At 31.0% G+C, this 12,044-nt stretch overlaps 2 protein-coding genes across 7 annotated transcripts; both read left to right on the top strand.

The window, feature by feature from the left end:
- Positions 1 to 84: 84 nt before the first annotated feature.
- LOC140663687 (mitochondrial basic amino acids transporter) lies at positions 85 to 5,681 on the top strand. Of its 2 annotated transcripts, XM_072888048.1 has the most exons (6): positions 85 to 141; positions 242 to 355; positions 2,582 to 2,826; positions 3,273 to 3,535; positions 4,138 to 4,265; positions 4,393 to 5,681. In XM_072888048.1, exons 4-6 carry the CDS (start codon positions 3,496 to 3,498, stop codon positions 5,422 to 5,424), a joined length of 1,200 nt encoding a protein of 399 aa, XP_072744149.1. In that variant the 5' UTR covers positions 85 to 141; positions 242 to 355; positions 2,582 to 2,826; positions 3,273 to 3,495; the 3' UTR covers positions 5,425 to 5,681. The 2 variants fall into 2 exon arrangements, with proteins under 2 accessions (XP_072744149.1, XP_072744150.1); XM_072888049.1 differs by lacking the exons at positions 85 to 141; positions 242 to 355; positions 2,582 to 2,826 and adding an exon at positions 3,054 to 3,167.
- Positions 5,408 to 11,783, top strand: Klhl10 (kelch-like protein 10). Of its 5 annotated transcripts, none has more exons than XM_072888046.1 (9): positions 5,408 to 5,544; positions 6,693 to 6,957; positions 7,262 to 7,577; positions 7,651 to 8,103; positions 8,420 to 8,589; positions 8,935 to 9,104; positions 9,825 to 9,983; positions 10,264 to 10,468; positions 10,828 to 11,783. In XM_072888046.1, exons 2-9 carry the CDS (start codon positions 6,773 to 6,775, stop codon positions 11,102 to 11,104), a joined length of 1,935 nt encoding a protein of 644 aa, XP_072744147.1. In that variant the 5' UTR covers positions 5,408 to 5,544; positions 6,693 to 6,772; the 3' UTR covers positions 11,105 to 11,783. The 5 variants fall into 5 exon arrangements, with proteins under 5 accessions (XP_072744147.1, XP_072744146.1, XP_072744145.1 ...); XM_072888045.1 differs by lacking the exon at positions 5,408 to 5,544 and adding an exon at positions 5,824 to 6,157 and having other exon boundaries at positions 6,573 to 6,909; XM_072888044.1 differs by lacking the exon at positions 5,408 to 5,544 and adding an exon at positions 5,824 to 6,157 and having other exon boundaries at positions 6,573 to 6,957; positions 8,420 to 8,554; positions 8,915 to 9,104.
- The last annotated feature ends 261 nt before the right edge of the window (positions 11,784 to 12,044 follow it).

Below are 12,044 nucleotides of genomic sequence, written 5' to 3'. Positions count from 1 at the left end.
TAAATAAGCTCTCAAAAATTTCCAAGGTCATGAATATGTTTATAAACTGACTACCTCACTAATTATTTGACAGTAACCGATCGACACAAGAACTACTCTCTACTGTCCATAATCATAATTTTTACCGACCAATCTGACTTTGTAAGTAAATTATTAATCAATTGTCAACAGTTTAGTGACTTAGATTATGTTAAAATAAAATAATATATATATATATATAATATCACCTGTACCATTCCAGGATTCAACTGGTACTGTAGTCAAGTCACTAATCTATTTAAACACATGAAATAATAATACTTCTTGGCTTACAAACCATGGAGTTTATATGTATCAAGAATCGTAAACTAAAAGTGTACGTATATGAAGCTTGAAATTGTGTTCCATTGAAGTCTGTTCATGATAATTTTTATTATAAAAAAGCTCTTTAACTTTATGTGTGTGACATTTCATCTTTACATTTAATTTAATACATTTTATATATTGCGCTAAAGGCTCAAAACAAGAGCCAGAAACGTTCGCTCATTTAATTTTTAAATTTATATGGATTACCGTATGTAACAATTTTTCTATTTATATTTTAGTTTATGAAATTATATTTTTGTGCTACTTAATTGTGTCTTATTTTATTTTGTTTTGATGTCTTTGCTCTCTACTGCCTTTTAATATTTCAAATTTTGTTATTTCAAAGAGAGCTCTTTTTAACGTCTATATTAATTATATTAAAATTATCTAAAATTAATTATTTTTAAATAAATTAACCAATGTTATAAATAAATAAATATATAAAGTGGCTCTCTTTATGAGTAAATTAAAATGTAAGTAGGCTATAGAGAGCAAAAATATAGTCAATAAATAAAGGTTACAAAGTAAATACCAAGTACAAAGTATTATATTAGTATAAATGAATGATATGTTATAAATTAAAGTATTTATACAATCTACATAAAAACAAATACAGGCGAACGTTTCGAACCTTAGAGCATATACATATATACAGGGTGTCCGTTAACTAACGAGTCAACGCTCGTGAGCAGATAGAGCACCGTAAACTGAACAGAAAAGTCCTCTACCATTTTACAATTTTTGCAATAATTATTAAAATATTAATTAAAATTGTTCAAATGAGCGCGTGCTTTTCGCGAATAGACCATGAGACGTACGCTCTAACGCCGTGCGTTCCAACGGCGATGTCACGCGGGTTGCATAGCATCGAAAAGTATAATTGTTTTTCGTTGCCATGCAATCTGTGTGAAAGTCGTTTTATGTATTTCTATTTATTGTATTTTTCCATGCATTAAAAGAAAAAAAACTTACATTGATTCATTGCAAATCACAGATGTGGAAAAATCAAGGTTTTTTAATTTTTAAAGACTGAAAAACACATCGAAAATTTTTTTCGGGTATTCTTGCCACAGTATTATTATCAGATAAAAAATATCATGTCTGGCGCGTATGGCAGAGGACAAATTTAACAAAATAATAATAAGTATTATGCTTTTCTAGGAAAGATATTTTAAACAAAACATTCAAATTAATAATAAACTTACTATCCTTTAAATTAAGGCATAATTTAAAACACATTCTGAATATAGAACTTTTATACAATTAGTATTATAGTGATAATATCGTACAATAATGCAGTATATGTTAATTAAGTGAATGTGGAGTCGTGAGTGACCTCGCCAATTACCATGAAAAGTCAATGTGCTACATTAAGGACATCCATGTTGCGTATTTTGTCTTCTTTATAATCGCCAAAATAATTCATGTCGTTATCTGACCGCTTATAATCTGAGTGTAAACATCTACAGCATATAAACACTATTAATGTATAGGGTTGGCCAAAAAGTAATATTGGTGAATTCATTGCGTCTAATAATCAACGTACGATATCCGATATCCAATAAGAATTTGTTTTTAGAAATTCTAGTGACAAATATTTTAGATAGCCCTGTTTCCTAAAAAAAAACCAAGCTCTGTTATCAGATATCAGATAAAAAATATTATGTGTGGCGCGTATGGCAGAGGACAAATTTAACAAAATAATAATAAGTATTATGCTTTTCTAGAAAAGATATTTTCTATATTTTTTTCTATATTTTTTATATTTTTTTCTTGTATGTCGTATTAGACGCAATGTGAATTTAGTATGTTTTCTTTTTTTTAAATTACATCTTGAAGCGTCAGCTGTAAGAATATGTATATATTTTATAACTTAAAAACAGTGTATTGAAAAACAGTAGCATTTATTGCAGAAAACCGACATTAAATTTTAACCAACTCAATAAAATTAAATGTGTATGTATTGAGTATATTACATTATCAATCTTATCATTCAATGTTTGTGACCCCATGGTTCAATCACGACGGCAAGTCGTGTGGTAAAATGTATAAACGTTATTAACATATTTTCCAATAGTATTTAACACATTATTACGATGGCGTGTGCGTAGTATAAGTGTGTGAATGTGTGTATGTATGGTGCGTATGTTAGTAGTTTGATAATGTAAACGATAATACAACGATCTTTGTACCAAGAATAAGATGGAAGAAAACCCTAATCTCTCTTCTCTTTTAGTAAGAAAGAAGATTTAACGAAGGAAGCACGTCTAACAGTTTCTTTTGTCGAAATATATATATATTATATATGTAATTTTCTGAAAAAGATACGAACAACAAAGGTGAACCATGCGAAGAAATTTATTTGCAATGTGACGCTATCTTAAAGAGTGAAGTTTTCGACGTTATATTGTCGTTCTGATAAAAACCAACTGCAACTTTAGTGAAGTGGTGTTAAATATATTTAGAACAATCGATTATTAGGTAAAAATGACACGACTAGATAGTGTTAAAATTTGTTGTGATTGCACTATTTCATTACATTTAGATTTATATTCTCATAGGCCTTACACATTTGTATCAATATTTTTTATTCACAATACGATAAGCATCTTAAAATATATTGCAATAAAAATGAACATATTTTCGATATATAATAAGTTTTAATTAACTTGAAATATTAATTTGTTTTTGAAAAGAATACAAAAATAATAAATCAAAAAAAAAAACATTATTAGATGATTTTGGTGAAAATCTAAAACTCGGAATGTAAGGTTGTCCTTATTTCGATTAATATTATTCTAATATGCATTAAGTTTTATCAGGTAAATTTAGAAAATTTATAAAATTGATGATAAAATATCTCCATAATATTGTATGTTTAGTCGCAAAAAATATCATTATTATAAAATAATAATTTTTTTTTTCAGGAGTAGTCGAATATTGTTTTTTCATCTGTATACACTTGAAACTTAATTTAAAAGGATCAGTTATATAGAGTCTTTCATGGATTCGAATTTATTTCTCGGTGCTATTAATCGATTTACTTATACATCTTTCAATGTATATCTGAGAGGAACGAGATTTGAGGACGATTTTCATAGAAGCAGACGATATTGCAAGTGGAAAGATCGCAGATAATACAGGATAAAAATGACTTCGTTGCTCGATTTCTTTGCTGGTTGTTTGGGTGGTAAAGTATATTTTGTGTAAACATTGAATTGCATTGATTTTGTATAAATTATTTAAAATTCTGATTATATGTCATTTTCATGTCTCGATAATTTTTCTTATCAGCTGTAAAATTACTTACTTTTCAAAATTTGTTGCTTGCTTAAGAAACATGTGTAATCAAATTTATGGAAGTTAATTTTATCTCAATTATTATTTGCTATGTAATGTACCAGATTCAAATGCTATTGAAAAAAAAACAATAATAAAGAAAAATTATTTTATCGGCTGACTTATCAGTGGTTTATCACATAAGTCGAACACAACACATGTCGAAATTTCTCGTTTTATCAAACTTGAGTTTATCAAAGTAAAAGTTAGTTCATATTTAAAGTTAGTTAATATTCATATAAGTTTCTTTTTATATTTTATATATATATATAGTTATAGATAAAAATATATCTTCCTCAATAAATATATTTTCTTCAATAATTGGTCATATAGATTTTATGGTATTGTATTATATGAAAAATATAAATATAAATATCGTCATAGATATATGTATAAGTCTCTATAGAAGGATTTAATATAATAAAAATTATTTTAAATTATCTAAAATTTCAGGATGTACCGGTATTATGGTGGGATATCCTTTGGACACAATCAAGGTCCATATGCAGACACAGGACTATCGCAATCCAAAATATCGGGGCACTTGGCATTGTCTACGCACCATACTCGCAAAAGAATCGGTATTTAAAAAGAGAAATTGATTATAGATCCGAATTAAGGAAATAAAAATCTTAAATTTTAGTCCGTTTCTCCCTTACCCGCGAACGAAACCTATTAATATCGTCATTCATGTGTACCTTTTTACAGGTAAACGGCCTTTACAAAGGCATGACCTCGCCGATCGCAGGGGTGGCTGTAGTAAACGCCATCGTCTTCGGCGTTTATGGGCATACTCAGCGGCACCTATCCGAACCTGATCGATTGTCGGCACATTTCTTGGCCGGTGCATCTGCCGGGCTTGCACAAACTCCCGTCTCGAGTCCAATAGAGTTGGCAAAAACGCGTCTGCAATTGCAATCCCCGGGTAATTCTTGTGGACCGATACAATGTTTAAGGAACATCTACAAGCAGGAAGGTTATCGCGGTGTCTTCAAGGGTCTGAATATTACGTTTCTCAGGGAAGGACCAGGTTACGGTGTGTATTTCGCGACCTACGAGATGCTGACCAGAATGTCCTCGAAACAGCCAATCTCGACGCCTTACATGCTGCTGGCCGGAGGACTCGCTGGCACTGCTTCCTGGATAATCTCCTATCCGGTTGATGTCATCAAGTCACGCATACAAGCGGAAAGTAGCAATCGTTATTCGGGAGCTTTAGATTGTCTGAAAAAATCCGTACGCGCCGAAGGGTATAGCTGCTTATATCGTGGCTTAAATTCGACGATTCTTCGAGCATTTCCGACAAACGCAGCGACCTTTGCTGTGGTCACGTGGATATTCAGATTATTCGGCGAGCAATCGAATAAGGTGTCGCAGACGGGAGATGTCATCGTGTCGATGACATCGACGCAAACGAAAAATAGTACGACAACAGTCGAGTCCTTCATCAGCAAGTGGAACGCATTTTTCGATAATATTTCGAAGAACAACGGCTTTGCTACGTCGTATTCAGTTGGGTCCTTCTTACCAATTAGCGGACTAATGCCGGATAATAACACCTGTCTAGTTCACAACTGCAGGCAATCAGACTGCAAGCACGATGCATTAAAGCATAGACACATATTCGAGGAGAGAAAAAAAAAATCGCAAAATGACGAAGGAGTTGAGGAGGATGAATACGTCGATGAAGAGAGCGGAGTGCGACAACGTCAAGACGACCATAACCACGTGTACTTGTAATCAGCAACTTGATCTGTCAAATCTGGACAATACCTGACGTGACGCCACACTAAGCATCGACTGGATGATTTCAACGATATGTTGATACAACAATATGACTCGTGTAAAAAAGAAATTTGTGTACGTAAATTTTTCTCCGACAATTAATTTGATTAATGACAACTGTGTATACATACCTATAAGAAAAATTATTTCATTATCCACATAATTTAGTACAAATTGAAATAAAAATTAATAGTTTAATTAATAACAAAAAACTTGTATCAAGCTCGGTATGAAGCAGGAACAGAAGGATCTCTTTTGTCGAACAACAGTCTCTGATTGAACGGCGGACATGTAAGACCACATGTTACAGCCAGACGCGACATTTATTCGCTTTTAAAATCATACAAAATAATTTGTATCTCCCTCTTACAATCCCCTCACCGCTTTCATTCCCCTTCACGGCCTTCTGCATTTCTCCAGTTCGCGAATCGGTTTTCGATCCTTTCGTCCACGTGTCAAAATTTTGACACATTCCAAATTCCGGCGCATATGAATTCGACACATTCCAGCCATTGCTAATCATTCTCAGCAACTGATCGCGAGCTTTACCGCAATCACAACCTCATTCCAAATCGAAAAATTATCAAGTCGCAAATTGTAAAAGTCAATCTACATATATCAAGATCGATACGAATTGCTAACCTCCCGCGCGGTCACTAAATTCTCAGGAAATAATTATTCTTATTTAGTAAGTGTAAAATAAATTATTAAATATATAAGTTATATGCAATTTTAAAAATTCGATAATTTAATATAAATAAATAGCAAAACAGTTTAAATATATATATATATATATATATATATATATATATATATATAATTATATAATAATAATCTATTGAGTATATACTTAACCAATACAATTCAAAAATATTTTATTACATAATAAATTATTAATGTTAATTTATTAATTAATATTTTTGCATTATTTTATTGTAATGAAAAATAGTTAGTCTACCAGTCTTTACTCTTTAATTTTATTAATAAGGGAATTTTTTAATATTATAATTATATATTTTTTTTTATTGTTATTTGCAATCTTATGCAATATTCTGATCTATACTCTTGAAATTAATACTCACTATTTGTTTTCTTTTCCGTAGATTTATTGAAGAAAAACTGTTTAATTTAATAAAAATATTTTAATGTTGTAATCCATCGTATTAATATCTTCGGCGGGATCACCAAATATCTCAATTATTCTGATTTTGATATGGATATAGAACCAAGCACGAGCGACAAAAAAGATGAAAAATGTAATGCAAATAACCAACGTTTGATAGCCGAAAGCGGCGGCCGCTGCATGAGTACACAAGCGATGCAATCTCTCTACGATTTCCGACAGAATAATTTGCTTTGCGATGCAGTATTGAGATTAGAGGATGGTGGTATTTTCCCGATTCACCGAGCTATACTTTCAGCATGCAGTACTTATTTCAGGTTTTTAATTCTACCCGACATATTCTCTTCGGGTTTCACATTACGTATGTGTGTACATATACATATATATTGCAATTATCTAAGAAAAAAGTAATTTTGCTTATCAGTGCGCAAATTAGTTTCAGAAATATTATGATATGTAAAATTAATGAATATCCCTTATAAGAGTAATTCGTAAAATTTAATAACTTTATTAATACCGGTTTTTTTATTACTTTACTTTTTGTAATAAAAATTTTTATTAAATAAGCATTATTTTTTATTAAAAATAAATAATATATATTATTATATATTAATTAAAATAAATATTGGATTAATTTTCACAACTTTTATTGCCTAATTAATTTTACAGGACATTATTTACAACTACACTGCATTCTCGTGAAAAAACCGATGTTCTTCTACCAGGTGTGACAAGCCCGATAATGAATCTCTTACTGGAATACGCATATTTGCGGTCTATTGATGTGAATCGTGAAAATGTATGCGAATTGTTAACCACGGCAGATTATTTAAGCATTCTGGGTGTACTCGATCTGTGCTGCGACTATCTAAGGGATAATTTAGCGCCGGAAAATTGTATCGGAGTGATGAGATTCGCTCGTCAGCATTTTTGCAAAAAATTGGAAAATGATGCTTATCGTTTTATTGTAGGACACTTTGTTGAGGTGCGATCAACATAATAACTTAATTACATATTTTAGTCTCTTCCTTCAATTCATTCTCTTCGATTTGCGTCAGGTATCTCAGAGAAGCGAAGAAATTTTACATTTACCCATCGAGGAATTGAAACCATTAGTCGGCGCCGATGAACTAAATGTCAAAAGCGAACAGACAGTTTGGGAACTGATACTGAGATGGATAAATCACGATATAGAATCTAGGAAAGATTACATAGTGGATTTAATGAAGAATATTAGATTGGGTCTCTTAGACACGCAGTTTTTTCTGGAAAATGTCAAGGATCATCCTTACGTCGTGGGCAATGACGCGTGTAGACCCATTATCATCGAAACTCTGAAATTTCTTTACGATTTGGAAATGATCACTCAGAAAGACGGAGAAGTGCCGACACCGGAAATTGCGCGACCTAGAGTTCCGCATGAGATTCTGTTTGCTATCGGTGGCTGGAGCGGCGGCTCGCCTACAAATTATATCGAGACTTATGACACGAGAGCAGATCGATGGATTCCGGTAATATCGATGATATTTTGTACAACTTGTTTAATGCGAAAAAATAGCGTCTCATTCTGTAATTACAAAGTAGGCAGTAAAAATGCAGACTGTAAGATTATTTGTACAGCGAATTACAAATATAATTTGTACATAAACATAAAAATTATTTATTTTAATTATTATTTACTTATTAAATTATTAAAAATCATTATTTATTTATTAAATTATTATTCATTCACGATTCTCTCTAGACTCGACTTTATATTAAAACTGGAATAAACATTATTTCAATAGAGTTTTAGCAATTATTTATGTGCAATCTCGAGTTTTCTAGATCGAGGAAACAGATCCAACCAGTCCGCGAGCTTATCATGGACTCGCGGTGATCGGTTTCAATATCTACGTCATCGGAGGGTTCGATGGGGTCGATTATTTCAACAGTTGTCGTTGTTTCAACGCGGTGACCAAGGTGTGGCGAGAAGTTGCTCCCATGAACGCTAGAAGGTCGAATATATTTCAGAGGGGCTAGTCACTAGTCCTGTGAAAGATTTGGATCACATTAATTTTATTATCCATTTACTTACAATAGAGATAATTAAGGAATGGATTAAATACTATATGTTTTTATATAAACTCTCAAAATCATATTTAAATCCACATTTTCTAATTAGTAAAAAAGCTGTATTATATAATAACACTGATGTTAGATGTAGAAAAATATAAAAGTAAAGTGTATACGTACACAGATATTGTATATAATATAAACAATATAAACCGAAGTTCAGTGACTAGCTCCTCTAACATTACTGGCAACGAAAGCTCGCATCAGGCTCTTTCCATTTGTCGCAGATGTTACGTTAGTGTAGCAGTTTTGAACGATCTGGTCTACGCGATGGGAGGATACGATGGATATCATCGGCAAAAAACGGCGGAACGTTATGACTACAAGACAAATCAGTGGTCTCTCATTGCACCTATGAACGTGCAGAGATCTGATGCCAGCGCAACTACTTTAAACGGTATTATTTGATCCTTAAAATAAGTATATCGATACATTTATTTCCATCTAAAAATATGATTGCAACATAATATTACAACTATATTAAAAACGCAGATGTATTTACTTGAGATGGACAAGCATTCTGTAAAATAATTTTTTAATATGACCCATACTCATACATACATATACATTAATAAATTTTTTTATTATATATAATATAAATATGATATAATATTATATACAGATAATATTATATACACTCGTCAAAAAAATTAACGGGACAACAATTTTTTGACGAAAAAAGTGTCAAACTTTGAAGTGCTGTAACTTTGCAAAAAATTATCCTATTGAAACGAACAAAGAAGCAAATTAAAATTTGAAATGCCTACTTTGAGATGATCTTGGGTCTAAACAAAAAAACTCTTTTTAAACTTTAATAGGCCATATAAGGCGAACAGATCATCGTAATAATTTGGATAATTAATAATGGATAATTTCTCGCAAAGTTACAGCACTCCAAAGTTTGATAATTTTTTCGTCAAAAAATTGTTGTCCCGTTAATTTTTTTGAGGAGTGTATAATATTATATATTATATAAGTTATTTATCGAAAAAGAATATATAATAAGAAGACAAATTTTTTTTCTTTAATAATAAATTTTTAAATTACATGTAAAATTTTTGTTCCATTTTTGCAATTTAACGATAATTGCGTTAGTAATTTTCCATATACTTTACAGACAAGATATATATTACGGGAGGTTTCGACGGGCACGACTGTTTAAATACAGCCGAAGTATACGATCCAAACACCAATCAGTGGACAATGATAACTGCAATGAGGTCACGCAGGAGCGGTGTGTCGTGCATATCTTATCACGGCTACGTTTATGTTATCGGTAATAAGACATGTATTACGAAAAAAATCTTGCTACGGCACTGCAAACCATATACAAGTATTATGTATACGCGAAAACCCAATCTTAAAACTGTTTTACGTTTAAAACTGCTTTAGCTTGTATTTAACTGAAGGTTATCAATCATGCACAGATGTCAGAATTTAATCACTGTAAAATTAAAAAAAAAAGTTGCCTTTCCCGTTACTTTTTTATCTTATTGATTATGTAAATGTTGCGAACAAATTAACAATCTCTCTTTTTGCTTTCTTTCTCTATTAAGGAGGCTTTAATGGAATATCGAGAATGTGCAGCGGGGAAAAATATAAGCCTTCTACGAACACGTGGAGCCATATTCCGGATATGTATAATCCGCGTAGCAACTTCGCCATTGAAGTCATTGACGATATGATTTTTGCTATCGGTGGATTTAATGGTGTTACTACGACATACCAAGTGGAATGTTACGATGAGAAAACGAACGAATGGTAACTTTTAATCTTTTGTCAATGTATAATTAATTTTTCATCAATCTATTTACTCCGTACGAGCTCTGTACAAAGTATTATAATATTAATATAAATATAAAGGCAGTTTAAACAGCTGATATAAAAATAGTTAAAAATTTAAAGATCTAACGACATAATAAATGTCTTTCAAAACCTTGTACTATTTAATTTTCTAGACATATATCTCACTTATATAACTCCAAACATTTAAAATTTATAAAATTCTCTGACAATCAACAAAAGAGAGCTTCTGGTAACAGACATCTGATCTCTCATTAGCCATTTTCTGTGTAAAAATTTTAATATTTATTCTATAATTTTGTAATATAACTATGCAGGTATGAGGCAACTGATATGAATATATGCAGATCGGCATTATCGGCTTGCGTGATCATGGGGCTTCCAAACATATACGATTATATACATAAGCATCGCGAGCGATTGATGGAGGAGAAACGTCAAAAGCTACTGGCTCACGAAGTACGTCGGAGTCAGCATCAACAACAGGAGCAGGATCAAATGGGGCAAACTTTACAGATTAGTCAAGCCATACCAACACCACCACCTCTACCACGAACAAGCGAGAACGATAATAATAATAATCGTTGGCGTTAAAACCAATAATTATTAGCATTTAAATTGAAGAAGCCACGTAACATCTGTCTCATATAATTCATTTGCAATGCAAATTTTGAATTATCGCGACACACAGAATGATGATCACAAGGATAAATTAGAAAATCATCTGATTAAATTGTCAATGATAATAGCACAGAGACAGCTGTTTATATATACTTGTCAGTTATATTATTCTTATCTCTATTACGCGAGAAGAATATTTTCAGACTGCCATTTACTCATCTTTGTTAAGTAAAAATTTTTTTGATACTGCGGATATTTTCTATCGAATCTTTTTACGATGCAATTTTATACATATTATATAATCATCTTGAATAATTGAAGCAATTTCGAAGACAGTTATTATTTTTATCACAAATATTAATTTTTCATTGTTATACATAATAATGCTAATACAGATTGAAACAGCTATAATACATCAAATATCGAAAAGACCGAAAACATTGAAAAGAAGCAAAAAAAAAACGAGAAATGCAGAAACATAGAGAAATGTAGCAATATTAAATCTGATGACATATAAAATAATTCTGCGATAGAAAACATGACAAATCACCTATTTAAAAAATTGTTCATAAAATAATTTCCGACACTGTACATATGCCAGCAATTCTCTTTCTACGTGTGTAACAAAAAATAAAATTGCAGTAATTTATACAAAAATATTGTTTTTTATTTATAACATTGAATTATGATTTATCACTCTGGATGATCTATGCACTGGAATATAATTTTTTAGAGATTTGGATATTTCTAAATAATTTTTGAAATGTCAAATGTTAATAAAAAAACAAAATTTTACCATCAAAATTCATACTTAAAAAATAATAGTATATAACTTAAATGTTATACAACTTATTTTAGTTAAAATAAAATAAAGACTAAAAAATTACTTGTTTTTAAATAAACGATTTTCTAA

This window comes from Anoplolepis gracilipes, chromosome 3 (assembly GCF_047496725.1).
Source record: "Anoplolepis gracilipes chromosome 3, ASM4749672v1, whole genome shotgun sequence".
In the NCBI taxonomy this organism is placed as follows: Eukaryota; Metazoa; Arthropoda; class Insecta; order Hymenoptera; family Formicidae; genus Anoplolepis; species Anoplolepis gracilipes.
The sequence above is the reverse complement of the archived record's forward strand: the minus strand, read 5'-3'. Positions and strand labels throughout refer to the sequence as shown.

Coding starts and splice junctions, on each gene's coding strand:
- LOC140663687 (XM_072888048.1), top strand. CDS start 3,496: ATGACTTCGTTGCTCGATTTCTTTGCTGGTTGTTTGGGTG. Junction 3,536..4,137: donor CTTTGCTGGTTGTTTGGGTG/GTAAAGTATATT, acceptor CTAAAATTTCAG/GATGTACCGGTATTATGGTG. Junction 4,266..4,392: donor CCATACTCGCAAAAGAATCG/GTATTTAAAAAG, acceptor ACCTTTTTACAG/GTAAACGGCCTTTACAAAGG.
- Klhl10 (XM_072888043.1), top strand. CDS start 6,683: ATGGATATAGAACCAAGCACGAGCGACAAAAAAGATGAAAAATGTAAT. Junction 9,105..9,824: donor CAGCGCAACTACTTTAAACG/GTATTATTTGAT, acceptor TATACTTTACAG/ACAAGATATATATTACGGGA. Junction 10,469..10,827: donor GATGAGAAAACGAACGAATG/GTAACTTTTAAT, acceptor ATAACTATGCAG/GTATGAGGCAACTGATATGA.